The sequence below is a fragment of the Marmota marmota genome, unplaced genomic scaffold (assembly GCF_001458135.2).
Source record: "Marmota marmota marmota unplaced genomic scaffold, marMar, whole genome shotgun sequence".
NCBI lineage: Eukaryota > Metazoa > Chordata > Mammalia > Rodentia > Sciuridae > Marmota > Marmota marmota.
The window spans coordinates 6,121,799-6,139,398 of record NW_026000222.1 but is presented as its reverse complement, the minus strand read 5'-3'; the positions used below and the strand labels follow the sequence as shown (position 1 = coordinate 6,139,398).

General features: G+C 48.9%; 1 protein-coding gene and 1 long non-coding RNA gene across 2 annotated transcripts in view; one reads left to right on the top strand and one right to left on the bottom strand.

Annotated features, from left to right (window-relative positions):
• LOC125613081 overlaps positions 1–15,032 on the top strand; it is a 35,011-nt gene extending 19,979 nt beyond the window's left edge. Inside the window, exon 3 of the long non-coding RNA XR_007343582.1 lies at positions 14,904–15,032. This is a non-coding gene — a long non-coding RNA (uncharacterized LOC125613081). The remainder of the gene's footprint in view (positions 1–14,903) is intronic.
• The window catches only part of Pkd1l2 (polycystin 1 like 2), an 81,775-nt gene that overhangs the window by 9,907 nt on the left and 54,268 nt on the right, over positions 1–17,600 (bottom strand). Inside the window, exons 27-38 of the mRNA XM_048792395.1 lie at positions 17,441–17,587; positions 16,173–16,372; positions 15,571–15,788; positions 14,850–15,066; positions 11,888–12,113; positions 10,629–10,833; positions 9,275–9,371; positions 7,616–7,753; positions 6,177–6,362; positions 4,732–5,059; positions 3,729–3,862; positions 1,374–1,501 (exon numbers count right to left, since the gene is read on the bottom strand). Of these exons, the coding sequence (XP_048648352.1) occupies positions 1,374–1,501; positions 3,729–3,862; positions 4,732–5,059; positions 6,177–6,362; positions 7,616–7,753; positions 9,275–9,371; positions 10,629–10,833; positions 11,888–12,113; positions 14,850–15,066; positions 15,571–15,788; positions 16,173–16,372; positions 17,441–17,587 (2,224 nt within the window). The remainder of the gene's footprint in view (positions 1–1,373; positions 1,502–3,728; positions 3,863–4,731; positions 5,060–6,176; positions 6,363–7,615; positions 7,754–9,274; positions 9,372–10,628; positions 10,834–11,887; positions 12,114–14,849; positions 15,067–15,570; positions 15,789–16,172; positions 16,373–17,440; positions 17,588–17,600) is intronic.

The window sequence follows — 17,600 nt, the reverse complement described above, 5'->3', positions numbered from 1 at the left end:
CACTGCACAGGACACACCTCACATTCTGGTCTGATGCTTATTCAATAACAAGAGTTATTTTTCCTCAGGAGGAATGGGGAGTGGTTGATGCATGTGGCTTTTGTTTTGCAAGATGGAGAGTTCTGGAGATGTTAGTGATGGTGGTGGGATGATGGAGAATGTGCTTACTGCATACTTAGGTGTGTGCATAAAGTGCAAAGTGGTGAGTTTTATGTATACTTCACAGTTAAGAATCAATAATTTAAAACAATTACATTTCTTTCTTTCCTTTCTGTCTCCGGGAGAGGTTTCCTGGACTGGCAGGAGACTGGGTTTAGCCACACTTTCCCAACAAGTGTCCCAAGTCAGAGCTAGTCATCCTGCCAGCCCTCCTCTTCCTCCTCTTCCCCTTCCATGCAGAAGAACCGTGACCTAAGGAGGGGTACTTGTGTCTGGTTAGTGAGGAGGCCAAGTTTGCCTCCATAATAAAGAGGATTGTTAAAACTGCTGAGCAGCACTCTGAAGAAAAGTGAAGGTTTTGGGGAATGACTTTGTGAAGCAACTGCAAACAGAATGCAAAGACAACCGAGAGAAGAGAAGTGAAGGGTCAAGGGGGTGGTCAGTCCCTCTGCTGGGAGGGACAAGTGAAATGATGTTGATGTCTCTGGCTGTGGGCTTGACTTGGTGATGGTGGGAGCCCTGTGTGGCCTGCTTTAGGAGATCATGTTGCAGCATGGGGGTGAGTATGAAGGTCAGGCATCAGGCTCTGTGTTCAAATGCTGATCCTGGAGGTGGGGGAGTGGTTCATTCCTAGCATGCGTGAGGCCCTGAGTTCCATCCTTAGCATTGGATGAATATCTCACTTTGGGTGCGATGGGGCCCTACAGCTGACTCCCAGCAAGTTGTAGCATCTCCCAGTCCTCACCATAATCAACAGCTGCACTTTCCTGGTGTAACGCATCAGTGAAGGAGGTAAAGGGGATTTTGCCTGCTTCCTAGGGACAACAGATAAGAACAAAACACACCAAGAACCTCACCATCTAAGCTCAGAGTATCCTCCATATGGGGACAACCACCCTCACATCCTACCATCCCCTCACCTCAGCTCTTTGGAAGGTCTCAATTAAGCAGAAATAGGGACCAGTCCTCCCTCCCCAACCCACTAGAAGGACCTCAGAGCTGTTGATTCCTGAGAAGTGCCAGCCTTGGTCCTTCCCATGCCTGACATTGTAGACAGAAGCCTGGGTCATCTGTTAGAACCAACAAGGACCAAAAGGCTGCCACCATACTTAAGGCAAAGCCTTGCTGCCACCTTCTTCAGGCCCACTCTAAGCCGGGGGGGGGGTGACTAGGCACACCCCAGACCACCCCTGCCTGTGCACATGTCCCCTCACCTGCACTACCATGTAGTAGAAGAGGAAGATGAAGTAAATGATCTCCGCCGCCACCACAAAGGGGTGCCAGCCATTGGTAAAGGGGTACAGGCGGAGGCTCTGCAGGGCTGCGTGTGTGAAGAAGGTTCCTGGAAGCACAGAGTACATGTCAGCCCAGGCCACTTGCCCCTCAGACCAGTAGACAGGCTGGAGGACTCAAGCTCAGACACTTCCAAGGGGTGGCGGGATCAGAGGAGAGGACTCAGTGACCCAGGGGACTGAGTGTGGACACATGCTCGATGCCAAAGACCATGCACACACTGGAAGGGACGAAAGGGGCTGCACTGGAAGTTCCACGGGACACATGGCCATTCATGCAGTCACCTCCAGCAAAGCATCCACCCCATCAGCATCAGTCCTTGCTTTCCTCCAGCTGGCTTGCTTAAAGCCGCTCCACTGCAGATCAGTCCATCTGGTGGCCAGTATGCCTAAAACCCAACCTCCTTTTGAATATTTTTCCTGTACTTGTGTGTCTTTTCCTTATTTTCTGCTAATTGTTGTTGGTGGTATTTTGTTCTTTTTCCGATGTAATGATATTTGGGTGATAATGTTGTAAACCAGATTGACTGGTGAGGCTGGTGGAGACAAAGTCAGCTAAGGGTGACAAGGAAGACATGGAAGCCTTCTGAGCCCCTGAGGGACTTCAGTGCTTGGCAGACTCCATCAGCCCTCCACAGACTTCTTATGTGTGCAAACACAATGCAATCAGGGGTGGTTTGGACAAGTTATTTTAGAGTTCCTTAAGAGACAAAAAAGGAAGCAAAAATATACAAATAACTCCAAAAACAAAATTAGAAAGAATTCATTGACCATAGGGACTGACAATGGAAGTCAAAAGCCTTTTACTGTTTAGTTTACACAATTTTGAATTTTTATTTATTGTTGTTATGAGGATGATCATGATGACGTGGCTCAGTGATGAGCATGTACTCTACCACTGAGCCGCATCCCCAACCCTTTTTATTTTTTATTTTGAGACAGGGTCATGCTAAGTTGCTGAGGCTGGCCTTGAACTTAAAATCCTTCTGCCTTAAAAATCCTTTTATTGGCGTTACACCGGGAAGGTGCAGCTGTTGATTATGGTGAGGGCTGGGAGATGCTACAGCTTGCTGGGAGTCAGCTGTAGGGCCCCATCTCACTCAAAATGAGATATTCATCCTATGCTGGGGATGTAACCCAGGGCCTCACGCATGCTAGGACTGAACCACTTAAAATCCTTCTGCTGGGATTACAGGTGGACACCACCACACTTGGCTTCAACCTGAATTAAAAAAAAAAAAAAACCCACAAGCATGTTACGTTTTTCTGTGTATGTTATGCTAGGACTTAAACCCAAAGGTACTCTACCACTAATCTACATCCCCAGTCCTTCTACTTTTTTATTTTTTATTTTGAGTGAGGGTCTCGCTAAGTTGGACAGGCTGCCCTCAAACTTGAGATCCTCCTGCCTCATCCTCTCAAAGTGCTGGAATTACAGATGTGAGCCACCATAACTGGGTGAAATTATGTTGTAATTATAAAAGTAATATATAATTGCTGGGAATGATGGCACATACCTGTAATCCCAGCCAACCAGAAGACTGAGGCAGGAGGATCACAAATTCAAGGCCAACCTCAGCAACTTACCAAGACTTTGTCTCTACATAAAAATAAAAGGGACTGGGGATGTAGCTCAGTGGTAAAGTACACCTGGGTTCAATCCCCAGTACCACAAAAAACAAATAAAATATAATTTAATATTTTTTAAATGTTCGGTTTTTAGTGGAGAGGAGGTTGAGTTTTAGGCAAATTGAGCATTAACTGAACAGGCTACAGGTTGGTGTTTTTAATGGCCTATGATTAACGTTTTAAAAGAGGAGGCAGAAAGGAGGGGATAGAATGGGAAATAGGAGAGCATCCCATGTAGTTGGGGAAAACATTTTTTGTGAAGCTTTAGTTTTGGTTGTATACAAATGTTGAATTGTTATATCAAATGTGCTTCCTAGTATAGATTGATGCACACTTTATAAAATGTTCTTTTAGGTAACGTTACCTGTTACCAGATAACCTTCACCAGCCCCTGTCTAGAGCTTCCATTTTGCTCCTCCAATACAATAGAAAGCTCCGGAATGAGCTGGAAGAGCTGCCTTCAGGCTCCAACTGTGTCACTTTGGGCCAGAGAGAAGAGGGGAAGAAGTCTAGGCCAGCTCTGACACCTTGATTTTGGGGGCCCAGGGATGTACAGCAGCAGGAAAAACCAGAGCCACCCCCAATTTCCCATCCCAGCTGGGTCAGGAGACCCAGCCCAGAGGAGACCCAGCAGGGGAGGCAGCACACCCAGGCCACTGGTCTCCAGCGTGAGTGTGACGATGCAGAACAGGTTGACATTGGCATTGTAGACGGTGAACTCCACAAACACTGCTCTAGTCAGAGTATCCAGCCAGGTGTTGTCAAAGAGATACTGAAGAATTCTGTGGGAAAGAGCAGCATCTGGGGCATCTCCATCCTGTGGAGGCCCCTGCCCCTCAGCCCTGGATGGGACCAGGGTTTCCTGTTTAAACCTCCCTTTGCCCTTGCTCTGATCCTTGGCCACCAGGGTCGCTCCTTAGAATGGTCCCAGTTTGCCAGCCATATCATGATATCTGGTACCCACAGTCTCTTGGCCATCAGAGCAGAGGCTTTCAAAGGATGGTCCCCAACCAGCATTTGGGAACTTATTGAAGATTTTCAGGCCTTACCTCAGACCTGCTGAATCAGAAACTTGGGGCTAGAGGATATGTGCTCTGATGAGTCCTCCGTTCAGGGGAGTCTCACGCTTTTTTAATGACAGCTATGAGATTGGAGGAATGTCATAAAACACCAGGGGCTTAGGCAGGCAGCAGCTGCAACAGTGAGGTCCTCTGGAGGCTGGTAGCTCACAAGACCAGATCCTGGGAAGTTGTCAGCTGACTGTAGCACATGTTCTGGCGATGGCCCATGACCATCAAACTCTGAATGCCCCCTGTACAACCTAACCACCTCTCCAGGCCTTGGTTTCCTCATCTACCATAGTGTTAACACAAGTCCCTCAAGATCACTGCGAGGAGTGCTTGCCTCTGCACCCACATGTATGCCCATGAGCATAGTAACAATGGCTGGAAAGGGATTTTCCCCCCAACTCTGAGAATGCAGTTTCTAAGGGCCTGAAAACATAATCTGAGTGCTTCTGAGTCTCCCCCGCCCTCCCAAAATGACATGAAGGAACTTGACTTAGCCCTATTTTGAAGGCTGAATCTTCCAGTCTAACATGGATTCTAGAAAATTGCTCCACTCAGCTGCAAAAGAATCAAGTCAGCCTTACCTTGATGCACTTTGGAGATCAGTCCCCAAAGGGACCACATAGCCTCCTCCTCGGTACACAGTGAGTTTGCCCCACATGGGATAACCTTGACGTTGGCTCTGGCTCTGGTACTGCCAAGCTTGGGGAAAGTGGTTGCTATTATTGAGGGTGGAGGCATTCCAGCCTTCTCCATAGTCTGCCAGGTCTTCAACATCCAGGGAATATGGCGCACGACATCTGTCCAAAGAAGCCTGCAGCTGTTGGACCAGAAGGCAAGAGTTTTCCCGGATCCTCACTTGGCGAATGTGGGCACTGCCAACTAGCTTGGAGTTTCCATCGGTGACAAAGCCTAAAGATGAAAACCACGTCAGTAAACCTAACTATCAAAATCATCTTAACACATTCCAAGCTCCCTGGCCTGGACGCTCCTCTGAACTTCAGTCTGCCCATCATAGAGACAGCCCAGAGAAGCTCGTGACCAATCATTATCTACTCTCATCCCAACAACTTTGCCATCTTTCTATCTTGGATTTACTCTATGCCCTCCATAGGTTCTCTTGGGGAATGGCACTCCTCACCCTAGCATCAACTTGGATACCATCTGTGCCCTTTCCCCTCAATCCTCACACTCTTTTGGAGGCAGATACTGAGGATTGAACTCAATGACACCACTGAGCTACATCCCATCTTTTTATTTTGAGACAGGGCCTTGCTAAATTGCTGAGGCTGGCCTTGAACTTGTAATCCTCCTTCCTTAGCCTCCCAAGTCACTGAGAGCAAGCTCTGCTGTGCATGGCTCAACTCTCACATCCTAATGTTCACCATATCCCAGCATTACCACCTCTTCCATGTTTTATGTACCCATCCCCTTCTTTCCATCACACTGTCCTCTGACTCTGCATCAGCCCCCAGCATGTCTCCCTAGCATCTTGACTAGCCCACCATCTACCCCAGCTTCCGGGTGCTTCCAGAATGATCCTTATACCACAGATTTGTGTTGCTCCCTCATTGAGAAAACTCCTGTGGTGCCTCCTTTCCTCAAAGATAAAAGGTGAATCCAGCTCCTTCACAGCCTGGTCTCTGCTTATCACTGGTCCTTAACTCAGACCCTACATTGTCACTATACTCAGTGCTGTGTAGTTCTTAGGATGTGCCGTGGAGTGCCCAGGCTCAGATATTCTCATGTTGTTTGTCCTGCCTAGTGCCCGGTTTTTGCCTAGCCAATGTGTGCTAGCTTAACTCTCATTTAAGATTTCTCCACTCTGCTTCAGAGGAGAGTTAGTGACCCTCCCTGCCCATGCCCAGCCATCCAGAGGGTCTCCTTCAATAGCATATGGCTATTGGAATAACCACTCGCCTATTCATTGCCTTTGTTATGAGGCAGATTGTGGACTTACACCATCTCATAAGGAGACCGTATTGTCATTGACCCTCACTTCCCCAAGAGTAGCATGGAGGGACTGTACCTGTGTAATGACCGTACAGGTTGTTCACAAGGGTGGTGTTAGCCCACTCGAAGAACTCTTGGAAGCCCAGCACAGCTGAAAAGTCTCGGGTGAAGCTGTGTTCGAGGTGTCTATTGAAATGGTAGGCACTGGGGTCCCTCTGCCCATAGGCCACCAGCAGTAGCATCCACAGGAAGCCCAGGTATGCTGGAAAGGAGGCACAGCCGCCAGTCAGGCAGGATTCTCGACTCCACCAAGTTAGAGTAGAATGTGGATGGTGCATGGCTCAGAAGAGTGGAGGCCTCACAGAACAGCCCCTCCCCTTTGGAATAACAGAGCCAATCTTCACAGAGACAGCAGAGAGCAGTGAAGTCCTTGGACCAGGAGGCCTCCTGTCTGGGTTCCAGTCCCAGCTGTGCCACTTGCTATCCACAGACCCTTTGCAAATGATTCAGCCCCTCTGTGGCTCACTCCTTATCTGTGGAATTTGCATATATTTTTCTGGCACAGGGTTGTGAGGAGGTGATCAGTTAATATTTATAAGCACTTAAAACAGAGGCTGCACAGAGTTTGTGCTGTGTTAGTGTAAAATAGAATCATTTAAAACACGCATCTGCCCTGTTGCATTGCTGAGGACACAGTAATGAAGGAGTCAGTTGTATTTCCTGTCACAGAGCTTGCCTGGCTCACTGGAGACAGAACGGTATGATGTAAGGGCTCACCAGATGCACACATCTGGTTCAGGAGGCTCTACATCATAATCACTTTGGGGAACAGATTCCTACTAAGCCAGAACCTTGGCCTAGGCCTGGGGAACATTCTGAGGACTCTTCCCCCGAGGACCTGGACAGATACCAATGAGTAGGACAGTTCAGGACTGTACTGCACTCTCTCCCTGAGGCCCCCAGCAGGACTGGGCCCGCTCACTTCCTTCCCTCCTTCTACTCTCCCTTCCCACCACTGAACCCAGGGCCACCTCCCAAATGAACTCCTTGCACCCAGATCTGCTCTGGGGAACTCAGAAGAAAATGCACCCTGAGATTTGGGAACTCCTGGCCAGAGGACCCAGGGAAACCTCTGTGAAGACACAGTGATCAGGCTGAGATTTAAAGGATGAGCAGAATTATCCAGAAGAAAAGCTGGGGAGGAAGGGTGGACATCTTCCAGACAGGAATCATCTGGCCAAAAGAGAGAGTCCTGGGTCCAAGAGCTGTAGAAGCCACTGTGGCTGGAGTTTGGGGCACAAGGAACAGAGGGGGTTTCTGCAGTGGGCTCAGGAGGGAACTCAGACTTCATCCTAAGGGCCATAAGGACACTAAAGGATTTCAAGTGTAGAACAAAAGCTGGGGTAAGTTGCCATCTAGGGAAACTGAGGCTCAGAAGCCAGGAGACACTTGGCAATGACTGTGTAGTGAGTGTGCCAGGTCTGTGCTGAGACCCAGACTGGGAAGCCTGCCTACCCAAGATTTCTCTGCTTAGGGCAAATGCTCTCTGTTCCTTGAGGTGGGTGGTTTTCATCTTCTCAATGGCGGTGGCAAGAGGTGGCTGATAGACGGGCTTGCTGCTGCATCTTCGTGCCCGGAACAAGATGTAGGGGCCTGTGGGAACAAGAATGCCAGGGCAGTCCCCCAAGCAGGCAGTGGGACCAGGCTCTGTGCAATCAGAGATGCCGATTGTTAGCACTCTTCTGCTGTAGCCACTTAAAGGAGTGCACTGACCCAGCTACCTTTTGGATCCAGTGACTCCTAACACCAGAATTTGCCATCTCTTGCCTCCCTACTGCCCGCCCCTCATTTCCACATATGACCTAATATTTTTGGTTCTCGTTAGCAACCACAGTGATCTTTGTAAAATCACAAAACAGATCACCACTCTTCTGTTTAAAGACCTTCTATTTAAAGATCTCAGCTCGTCCAAGACCCTGCCTGATGCCTCTCTTGTCTTTAATCATCACCTCCACCCCCAACTCTACATGCTGCAGCCAAACTATCCATAATTGTTATAAAATGACAAGTTCCATCTGGCCTCAGGACCTTTGCGTACACCACTGTACCATCCTCCCTTCCTTCCCCCTCAGCAGAGGCCTGCACTGGTCCCTCCCAGCCCTGCTCTTAGATTTCAATTTGTGCACTTAATTGTTCAATGTCATCTCTCCAGATGGCCTGTTTTTTCCAGAGGCAATGACCTGATCCTTCCAGGCAGTGTCATGCTGCCTAGGGCAAGGGTGGCGTGGAATTGACTTTAGTTGGGCAAGAGGGACTCTTCAGGAGTGACAGATCTACTCTAAATCTGAATTGCAGTGATGGTTACATAACCCTCTAAATTTATTAAAATCAGCCAATTGTGCACTAAAAACGAGTACATTTTATGTAAATTTTGTTCCTGAGCCATCATGGCTGGCATGCAGCCAGAGCTCTCTAAAGAATGGCCAGAGAAATGGTGGAATGAATGTTTAATTTTGCCAAGGCTGGCATAAATTTGGAGATGCCAAATTGGAGAAAAAGTACTCTGTTCTCCTCAAAGAAGATTTTAATGGGCCTTGTGGATCTGTAGAGCCAACACTTTCTCCTAGAAAGAAGAATATGGTCCGGTTTGAGGCAACTCCACTGAGTGATCATGTGTGGACAGGGGCTCTGGTTTGTTTGTTCCTGACTTATTTTCCCTGAAGGTTGAGATGGGTTATTAGAGGGTTCATTCTACTTTCTTTGTTCCTTTGTTTTTGTATCCTCTCAGTTGTCAGCGCTCAGGAATTTCCATCTGGAAGAACTACCTTGACCAGGGACTTGAGTCTCAGGAAGAAAGCTGCTTGCTTGGAACACACAGAGAGGGCAGCCAGGGTAGAGAGAGGGAGGTCCCTGAGGTGCCTTTCTGGATGAAGGGTCATGCTGGGGTGTCAGAGCAAAAGGCTGGGGAGGGAAGGAACAGGCTGCTGGGCAGACAAGGGGCCACTTTTGTCTGACTGGTTTGGTTTGGCTCCCAAATCCAAGGAGAAGGCTGGAGGAAGACCCCCCCCCCCCCCCGCCAACCCAGGCTGCAGAGGCTGGACTCTGCAGTTGTGTGGCCTCCTCAAGACCACTAGGTGGCTAGGACCCTGCTTCCACCCACAGAGGCCCCATTACCTGGGCTGGACAGATGTCCTGGAAGTGGGGGCATAGTCTCCTCCTCCTCCTCCACTCTCTTCAAGACCAGCGCAAAGAAAGCAGCAAAGCCCAGTACCTGCAAATCACTGGGGTGAACCCCGAGCCCACCCTGGAAACTCTTAGGGCTGGTCCGAGAGGGACAGGACATTTGTGTGCTGGGCGCAAGAGCCAGGCTCTGGGGCAGGCAAGTGGGAAGCAGGCCACCCTTTGCAGAGAGAGAGGCAGTGAGGAGGAGTGAGAGCCACCAGCCAGGTGGGGTACTGGCCAGACTTGAACTCACCAAGCCTGCCCACCTCTACTCGCCCACAGCCTGTGGGCTTCCAACATAGGGGCCCTCCTCCCCCTCCTCCACCCTGTCCTCCAGCCTTCAGTGGTGCGAGAACTCACTCTGCACCTACTCTGCACAACAGTAGGGCTCTGCAGCGGGTGGATGGGAACAGAAGAGTCAGGACACACCTGCGCCCTTACTATTCTAGCCTCGTCTATGGGGAGTTCTCGAAGGTTTTGAGTCTTATCATAAAGTCTGTTCAGAGTAGAATGGGAAGCAAAGGATAGAAGGAGAGTGGGGACTTGGTGACACCCCACAGGCGTCAGGAGTCACCAAGTGCCCCTCCTTTCTGCAGCCCCCACCCCAACACTAACTCCTCCCTACTGCCAGGGGTTCCCCAGAGATGGCCTGTTGACTGCTCCTTTCAAGGTGAGCTGGGCCCCCACCCACCCAGCTCCAGGTCAGGGCTTGGTGTTTCTTCAATTCTAACACACTTGTTGTAATTTTACCTTTCGGAAACACAGCATAGCTCCTAATTGGTGCACACACTTAATGACTGAGCATTATATTATGAAGGAAAATTTCTTTTAACTTGCCGTTCTCTCATAATCAGAAATAGCTTAGAATTAAGGAAACAGGGTATTCATATTTATAGATATACATAGGGTCCAGGGCAAAATGTTTATGATCTTAACTTCTCCTTCTTCCCAGGTCCTTGCACCTGTTAGGCAAGCTCTACCACTGGCTACATCCCAGCCCTGGGGTCTTAACTGCTTCACTTCAGGTTTCCTCCCCTATAGAATTTCTCACAATTCCATAATCTCACTTGATTATGAAAGCAAGTCTCTCCACGCAGCACCAAGCCTGACCCAGAGCGAGTGTCTGATAACATGGGTTATTATGCTGAGGCCTTCATGACCCTCCCTGCACAGAGCCTGCACAGAGGTGGTGTTCCATGGAGGCTCCTTGAATGAATCCACGGCCTAAGCCCAAGGCAGGACCAGTCATGGGAGGGTAAGGGCAGGTGCAGGGAAGAGGGTGGCACTTTGGAACAGGGGTTCTGACCTTAAGGGGCTGAGTGATGAATACACTCTCCACCAAGGATACAGCCATGGAGACGAGCCACCGGAGGGAGCTGGCCCGCCCATAGTGCAGTCCATAGAGCATAGTGAAGAAAGCCGCCACACCTCCCGTGGCCACCACCAGGAGCCAGCCCACCAGGACGCACCACCAGGGCAGGCCACCACGGGGCCTACTGGCCCATGGAATACTACAAAGGAGAGTGGACAGTCAGGGTGGTACCAGTGGCTCAAGTTCAAATCCTTTTCTGCCCTCATCATCTACATGACAGTGGCCAAGCTCCTTGACCTCCCAGACCCTCTGTTTTGTCCTCTGTAACCTGCTACCTCAAAAGACTATTCTAGGTGCTGGGGTTGTAGTTCAGTGGTAGAGCACTTGCCTCGTATGCATGAGGCACTGGGTTTGATCCTTAGCACCACATAAAAATAAATAAATAAAGACATTGTGTCCATCTACAACTAAAAAAAATTAAGACTAGAGTCTGTCAAGTAAAAGCAGTCTCATTCAGGTCTGCTGGAAGAAAGCCCCCCAGCTAAACACTTTACACAGACGTGCTCCATTATTCCCTCATAGCAATCCTAGAAATGGGCTCCATATAATTTTTTTCACTTTTATGATGAAAAATGTCTCATCAAAAATTATCAAGCACAGAAAACCCTAGGTACAGCAATTGATTCCCACATTGTCACCACCTTGACACACTATCCCATCTGTCTCTGGCTTCCTTCTCCCTTTATTAGGGAATATTTAAAAATAAGCTCCAGACATAATACAAAATCTAATTACTTCAAAGTGCAACTCAAAAATGATCATTTTCTTACCAAGTTACTATGCCATCATCACAGCTAACAAATGAGTAATAATTCCTCAGTGTCATCTAATAACCTGTCTGTAGTCAAACCTCACTATTAATCTTAAAAATATAGAATTTGTTTTAAGTTTGAAACAGGAGATACCCATTATCACTCCCACTTTACAAGCGAAGGAGGCTCAGAGAGGGACTGGCCCAAGGAGGCACAGCTAGGAAAAAATCCACACGAAAATGGCTACAAATTGTAAAGTGCTGTGCCCAGGGTTGCAGGTGTCTTCCAAGACAGCCTGGTTCAACATGCTTCCTGCAGGAGTCCCAAGTCCCTTCTGCTTAGAGGTCTGGGGTGAGAGCATCCTCCTAAGGTTCCTCAGGATAGGATGCCCCCTCCCACAGCCGCCAGGCTGTCCTGCTCGTCACTGGGAAAGTGGGTTACCTGACAGATGCTGGGGCCAGGATGCCCAGCTGTCCCCCCAGACAGCCCTTCAGGGTCTGCAGCTGCCTGAGGGCCTGGGCGTGGCTGTGGCGCGGGAAGCCTCCGGGCCCCACCAGTCTCAGCTCTTGCTCCAGGTGCTGCAGCTGAAGGTAGAGACACTGCCTGTAGGCGCTGCCCTTCCAGGGACTGCTGGGGGCCAACATGGGCTCCTGGCACTGTGCTTTCTCTGGGGGGGATAAAAGAGAAAGCCATAGCTGAGCTGACACGGGGCCAGTTCCAGTCAAGATGGCAGCCGGGACAGAGGCAGCTGCCACCTCCCTGAGGATCCTAGAGCCATCCCCACCATGGCCTTGTCCCATCTGTAGACACTTCACGTGGTAAGTCGTGAACTCGGCATGTCGTCTGTGAGTCTTGATCTTGTTTAAATCATAAAACGGTTCAAACAGAAAAGTGGAGAGTGATAAGAAGAAACCGCACACCCTGACACCCAGCTGCAAAATCAGTTCCCATGTGTTTTGCCAGCATCCACCCCACTATCCACATGGATTATTTTGAAGCAAATTCTGAAGTTTGTATCATTTCATTAAATAATTTAGTATATTTATGTAGAAGAGAAGGACTTTAAAAAAATAACTATGGCATTATGAATCTTTAGTAATTAACAATATTCCCATCAAATATCCAATCAGAGCCCAAGACCCCCTGATAATCCCATGAATATTCTTCTACAGTTGCTTTGTTTAAATTTCAGATTTAAAAAAAAAAGTTTTTAATTTTTTGCTGTTCTGGGGATAGAACCCAGGATCTGCACATGCAAAACAAGTGCTCTACTACTGGGCTACAAACCCAGATTCTCTGAAACTTTTTAAACATCTTTCGTTGTTTTAAATTGCAAAAGTACCAGATTTCTTGAGGAAAAAAAACAACAACAGATTTCCACTATTCCTTTTAAGAGAAGCATGCCTTTTAAGGGAAACGTGGACTCTATAGGTGGAACCAGGCCCCAGTCCCTGGGCAATGGGCTGGAAGGCTGCACCCAGGACATGCTGTCCTGCAGTGAGGGCTGGGCTCTGAACCCCTGTTCACCTTCCCAGAGGGTGTGTGCACCTGGACACAGGAGATGGCAAAATGGAGCCCTCCCCCGTGATCCCGTCCCAGTCGCCAGTGAGAGATGAATGGGAATAGTTTGTGTGCAAAGAGAAGACTGTGGTGGGAATGTGTGCCACAGCTAGATCCTTGCCCTGGGCCTCCCTCACTGAAGCCTCAGCTGGAAAGTCCAGCGCCCAGCACACTCTATTGCAGGGCTCCTGCTCATGTTTCCAAGAAGGTGCCATCGCTACCAATCAAAACAGAACTAACGAAATACCTGCTTTGTGACAGGTGGGTGGGGGGCTAAGCCTTCTATATATCTTACAATCTTGTTCAGTCCTCACAACTAGCCAAGGAGCCAGGCGGATTAGTGCCCCCATTTTATAGAAGAGGAAACTAAGTCTCAGAGAGGTTGATCAATTTGTCTCAAGTGGCACAGTTGCTATTGCATTGGGAGATCTTGAGTCAGGCTGTGTCCTTAATTCCAAAGCCTCCCAACTCAGGGCCAAGAGTCCACTGAAAGCAGAGCCCTGCCAGGATGACCTTCATGACCATGGGGTCAGTGTGGCCTGGCTACAAAGGCCCAAGTGCTACAGTAAGGGGATGGGACTTCATCTGGAGGACAGTGGCTCTCAAAATTCAAGGTGCATGAAAAGCAGCAAGGTGCCTGGCTGGAAATGCACATGCCTGGCCTGCCCCTGGAATATTTAATCATAGGGGTTTGGACCAAGATTATGAATTCAAATCACCCATTCTATAACCCACACTGTGTTCTAAGCAAAGTTGAGACAGTGACAAGTCTGAGTGCTAAGACCCATTACAGCCATGAGGTGAGCAGTTTTGCTGTATCACAGGCTCCTGCCACGATGTTCTGCCACACCCTAGGCCAAAGCAACAAGGCCAAGCAACCATGGACTGAAACCAGGAACCTTTCTTCCTTTTAAATTGATTATCTCAGGTATTTTGTCACAATGATGGAAGCTGACCCAGATGGGAAAATGATCAAGAGGAGAGTAAGGAGACTGGATCAAACCACAACAAATGCCATATGTAGGACATGAGACAATGTTACTAAATTCTAGCTGGATATTATAGCAAAAGACACTGAATTTGAGATCTCCTACCTCTGCCAAACAAGATATCAACAAGTGGTAGAGAAGCATTAAAGATATAGTGGCTCCAACTGAGATTTTCCTTGACTTCTTGATTAATTAGGAGGATTGAGTAGGAATAGAGAAAAGAACTTTGTCACTCTATGAATCAATGTCCTTTAATGTGTTCTGCTGTCCTGGTCATCCGTCATCTTGTGTCCTGCCCCACACATTTGAAAGCAGATCTGGGTCAACTCTGCAGCTCTGACACTTTACAGGAAAAGGAACATGGGGCACAGAGAACTGAAGCATCCTTCCAAGGTTACAGAACTGGTCACCCCAAGACAAGGCAAATGGGTGGCTCTCACTTCATGAAGTTTGGGGAACAGAAAGGATGGTGCAGACTTTAAACAACTCTTTACACAATTTATTATTTGGCCATGAGCAGTGAATGTAAGGAGAGGCATGGTGGCCAAATAGCAGGGGCCCAGAGCCTGGGAGACTTGGGTTGCTCCCCCAAGAAGGATGCTTAAGACAGAACCAAATGTCGGGTGAGAAATGGCCAAGCAGAGAAAGGGTGTGTGACATTCTAGACTGCAGGGCCAGAGGGGTCCAGGGCATAGTGAAGGCAGCTAGGTGTTGGGAGGACAGCTGCGTGCCTGTGGTGTAGAAAGGGAGGTGACTGCAGTTAGAGCAGAGGCTGGTAAGGGTACCACCCTGTGACCCTCTCCTCTTGGCTCCAGAATTTCGTTTCTCTGGGCACAGAAATGTCCAGGCCTTACCATTCACTTGTACAGATCCAAGAGTAAGTGTAAAAGGTTCTCCTCTCTTTTCAGCCTCTTCCTGGAAGCCCTGCCCCCTTGTGTTCTGTGGACGAATGAGGTCTTCCACCAAAGCCAGGAGGTTGTTGATGTCCATCGAGCCCACCAAGTCCCCAACGACGACTGGCGGTAGCACCTTCAGAGCTTTGAACAGCGAGCTGACAAGTCTGCACACATCCTGCAAGGCAGCCCCGGTGGGGTGAGCAGACAGAGCCTCAGGGGAGGGCGTGCTGCTTGGGGCAAGAGCACACTCCTGGGCTCAGCAATCTGCATTTGAACCCCACTCTGCCCACTGAGGCATGATCTGGACCTCCCAGGACTTCTGTCCACCACTTCTAACATCTTTTTCTAGGATATAAACTGACTCCCTCCAGGTTGTGTTCCTCAGAGAGGCACATGGGAAATAAAAGCATATCCAGGGCAGAAGGCAGCAGGAGTCTTCTGTGGGCTGCCAGCCTGGGAGGCTGTACCGAGTGGACTGTTTCACACAGTAGATACTCAGAAAGCACATGTGTGTGTGGGTACACATTTGTGTGTGTGTGTGTGTGTGTGTGTATGTGTATTAGTTGGTGAATCTTGGCAACTGAGGTTGAAATGGCTTGAGGCTGCTGGGCCCCAGCCCCACCCCCACTTCTGCCTGAGCTAGAGTACCCCCTCCCCCAAGCTGAGCTTGAGGGCATGCCTTGGTCACTGCTTCAGGTGTCAGAAGGCCATCCTCCATGGGCTGTGGTGCAGGAGTCAGCTTGGGGGTCCCCCAGTCCTGCTTCCCCGTGGTCTGCTCCTTTGGGACCCGAGGACGGGTGTTTCGAAAGATCTGGACAATCAAGAGGTTGATGGGGAACATGAGGATGGAGCTCTCCAGCCCGATCATCACTTCCTGCCAAGTGAACTCAATTTTACCTGGGAAGAGGAAGGAACAGGGCAAAGGAAGACACAGTCACCAGGAGCCAAGTCCCCTCCACTGCTTCCAGAAGGCGGCTATGCAGTGAAGGATCAACCGGGCCCTACTCCTGGGATGTCACCTCAAAGCCTTTGGATGTCTTGCCTGGCAAAAGTGTCTTTGTTTACCCGGGGCTGTGGAACATGTCAGATAGTCTGTGCTGACAGTGTGATTTATGGTGGGCCTGAAGCACATGGTGTCAGCTTAACTCTGGGGGACTGAAGGCTAAGATCATGTCTACGTGGCTGGGCCCTAGTAAATCTCTGGATCATAGTGGCATGACTAGCAATGAAGACTGATGTCCACCAGCCACTAGCTCTGACCGTCATGACAGCAGGAATTACCCAAGTCCATCTTTTGCTCAGCTGGGTCCTTGGGGACACCCCAGAACACGATACTGGTCAGCATGGTGCACAGGAGCAGGGAGAAGCAGCAGGACACCCTCTGAACGCGTGTGAAGTTGCTCCGAGCTGAGCCGCTGAAGATGGAATACCAGATGTGTCCTTCCTGGAAGCCCGTGGAGGTTTTCATGAAGAACAGGTGGCTGTGGGCAGGCAGGGAGAGGGGACAGGTGTTTGGAGAGAGAGGAGTGGGAGACCTGGTCTCTCTAGCTGCACGGGGTCCCAGCCTGCTCTCTTCTAGCCCTGGGACCTTGGGTGAGGGTGCTAACAGCTGCACCTCACTTTACTTGTCTGTGACCTTGTGAGGCACTGGGTTCAACTCTCAGTGCCATATATAAAAAAATAAAATGAAGGTCCATAGACAACTAAATATATATATTAAAAAAATAAATCAGGGCTGGGGATGTGGCTCAAGCGGTAGTGCGCTCGCCTGGCAGGCGTGCAGCCCGGGTTCGATCCTCAGCACCACATACAAACAAAGACGTTGTGTCCGCCGAAAACTAAAAAATAAATATTAAAAGAATTCTCTCTATCTTTCTAAAAACAATAAAATAAAAAAAAATAAATTAAACAAAACTTCTTAAAACAAATGTGGATAACAGCAGACCCTACTTTACCACATGGTTGGAAGGATGCAAAGTTGTCATTTTTGTAATGCATTTGGGACAGTAATAGCACACAGGTGAGTGTTTAGTGTTCACACTGTTATTTGGGGTATAGTTTTAGTATAATAAACTATAATATTATTAATTTTGCTATAATTAGATTATTATTAGAGCGTGATTAAAAACTCCTGGCTCTGCATTCAAATGGGATTTGGTTTGAGAGAATAAAAATTGTAAGGCAGATTCCCAATAACGGCCCCCGATTTTCAGTAAAAATTCAAATTGTTTCCTGTGAGTGTAATGGAGTTTAACCACAGGAGCTGCTCAAGGGCTCAGGCCCTCCAGAGTGCCCAGAACTGAGATTCCTGGGGCAGGCCTGTACTCATTAGTCCATGCCAGTGCCCTCCAGAGCTGTCCAGTACTTTGACCACCACATTGAGGCTTGTGGGTGGGCTGGACTTAGGGGAAAGGTACACAAAGAGAGGGCTAGTGGCCAACAACAGTGATTTTCCATGTCATCCTGATCATTCATCAAATATTTGTTGGGCACAGTACTGTGAGCCAGATACTGCTGGGCACCAAGTGCAGCGAAGAAAGAAAAAGAACCTGAATTGTTTCCTATCCTGCTCTGTGGCCACTGGAAACACCTTGTCAAGGACACAGTCTCCAACATTGATGGACAGCCATGAGTTGCAGAGGAAATACCACTTCTGGTCCATGGCCAGGTCGTAGACCATCACCCGGCTCACGTACCTGGAAAAGGGAC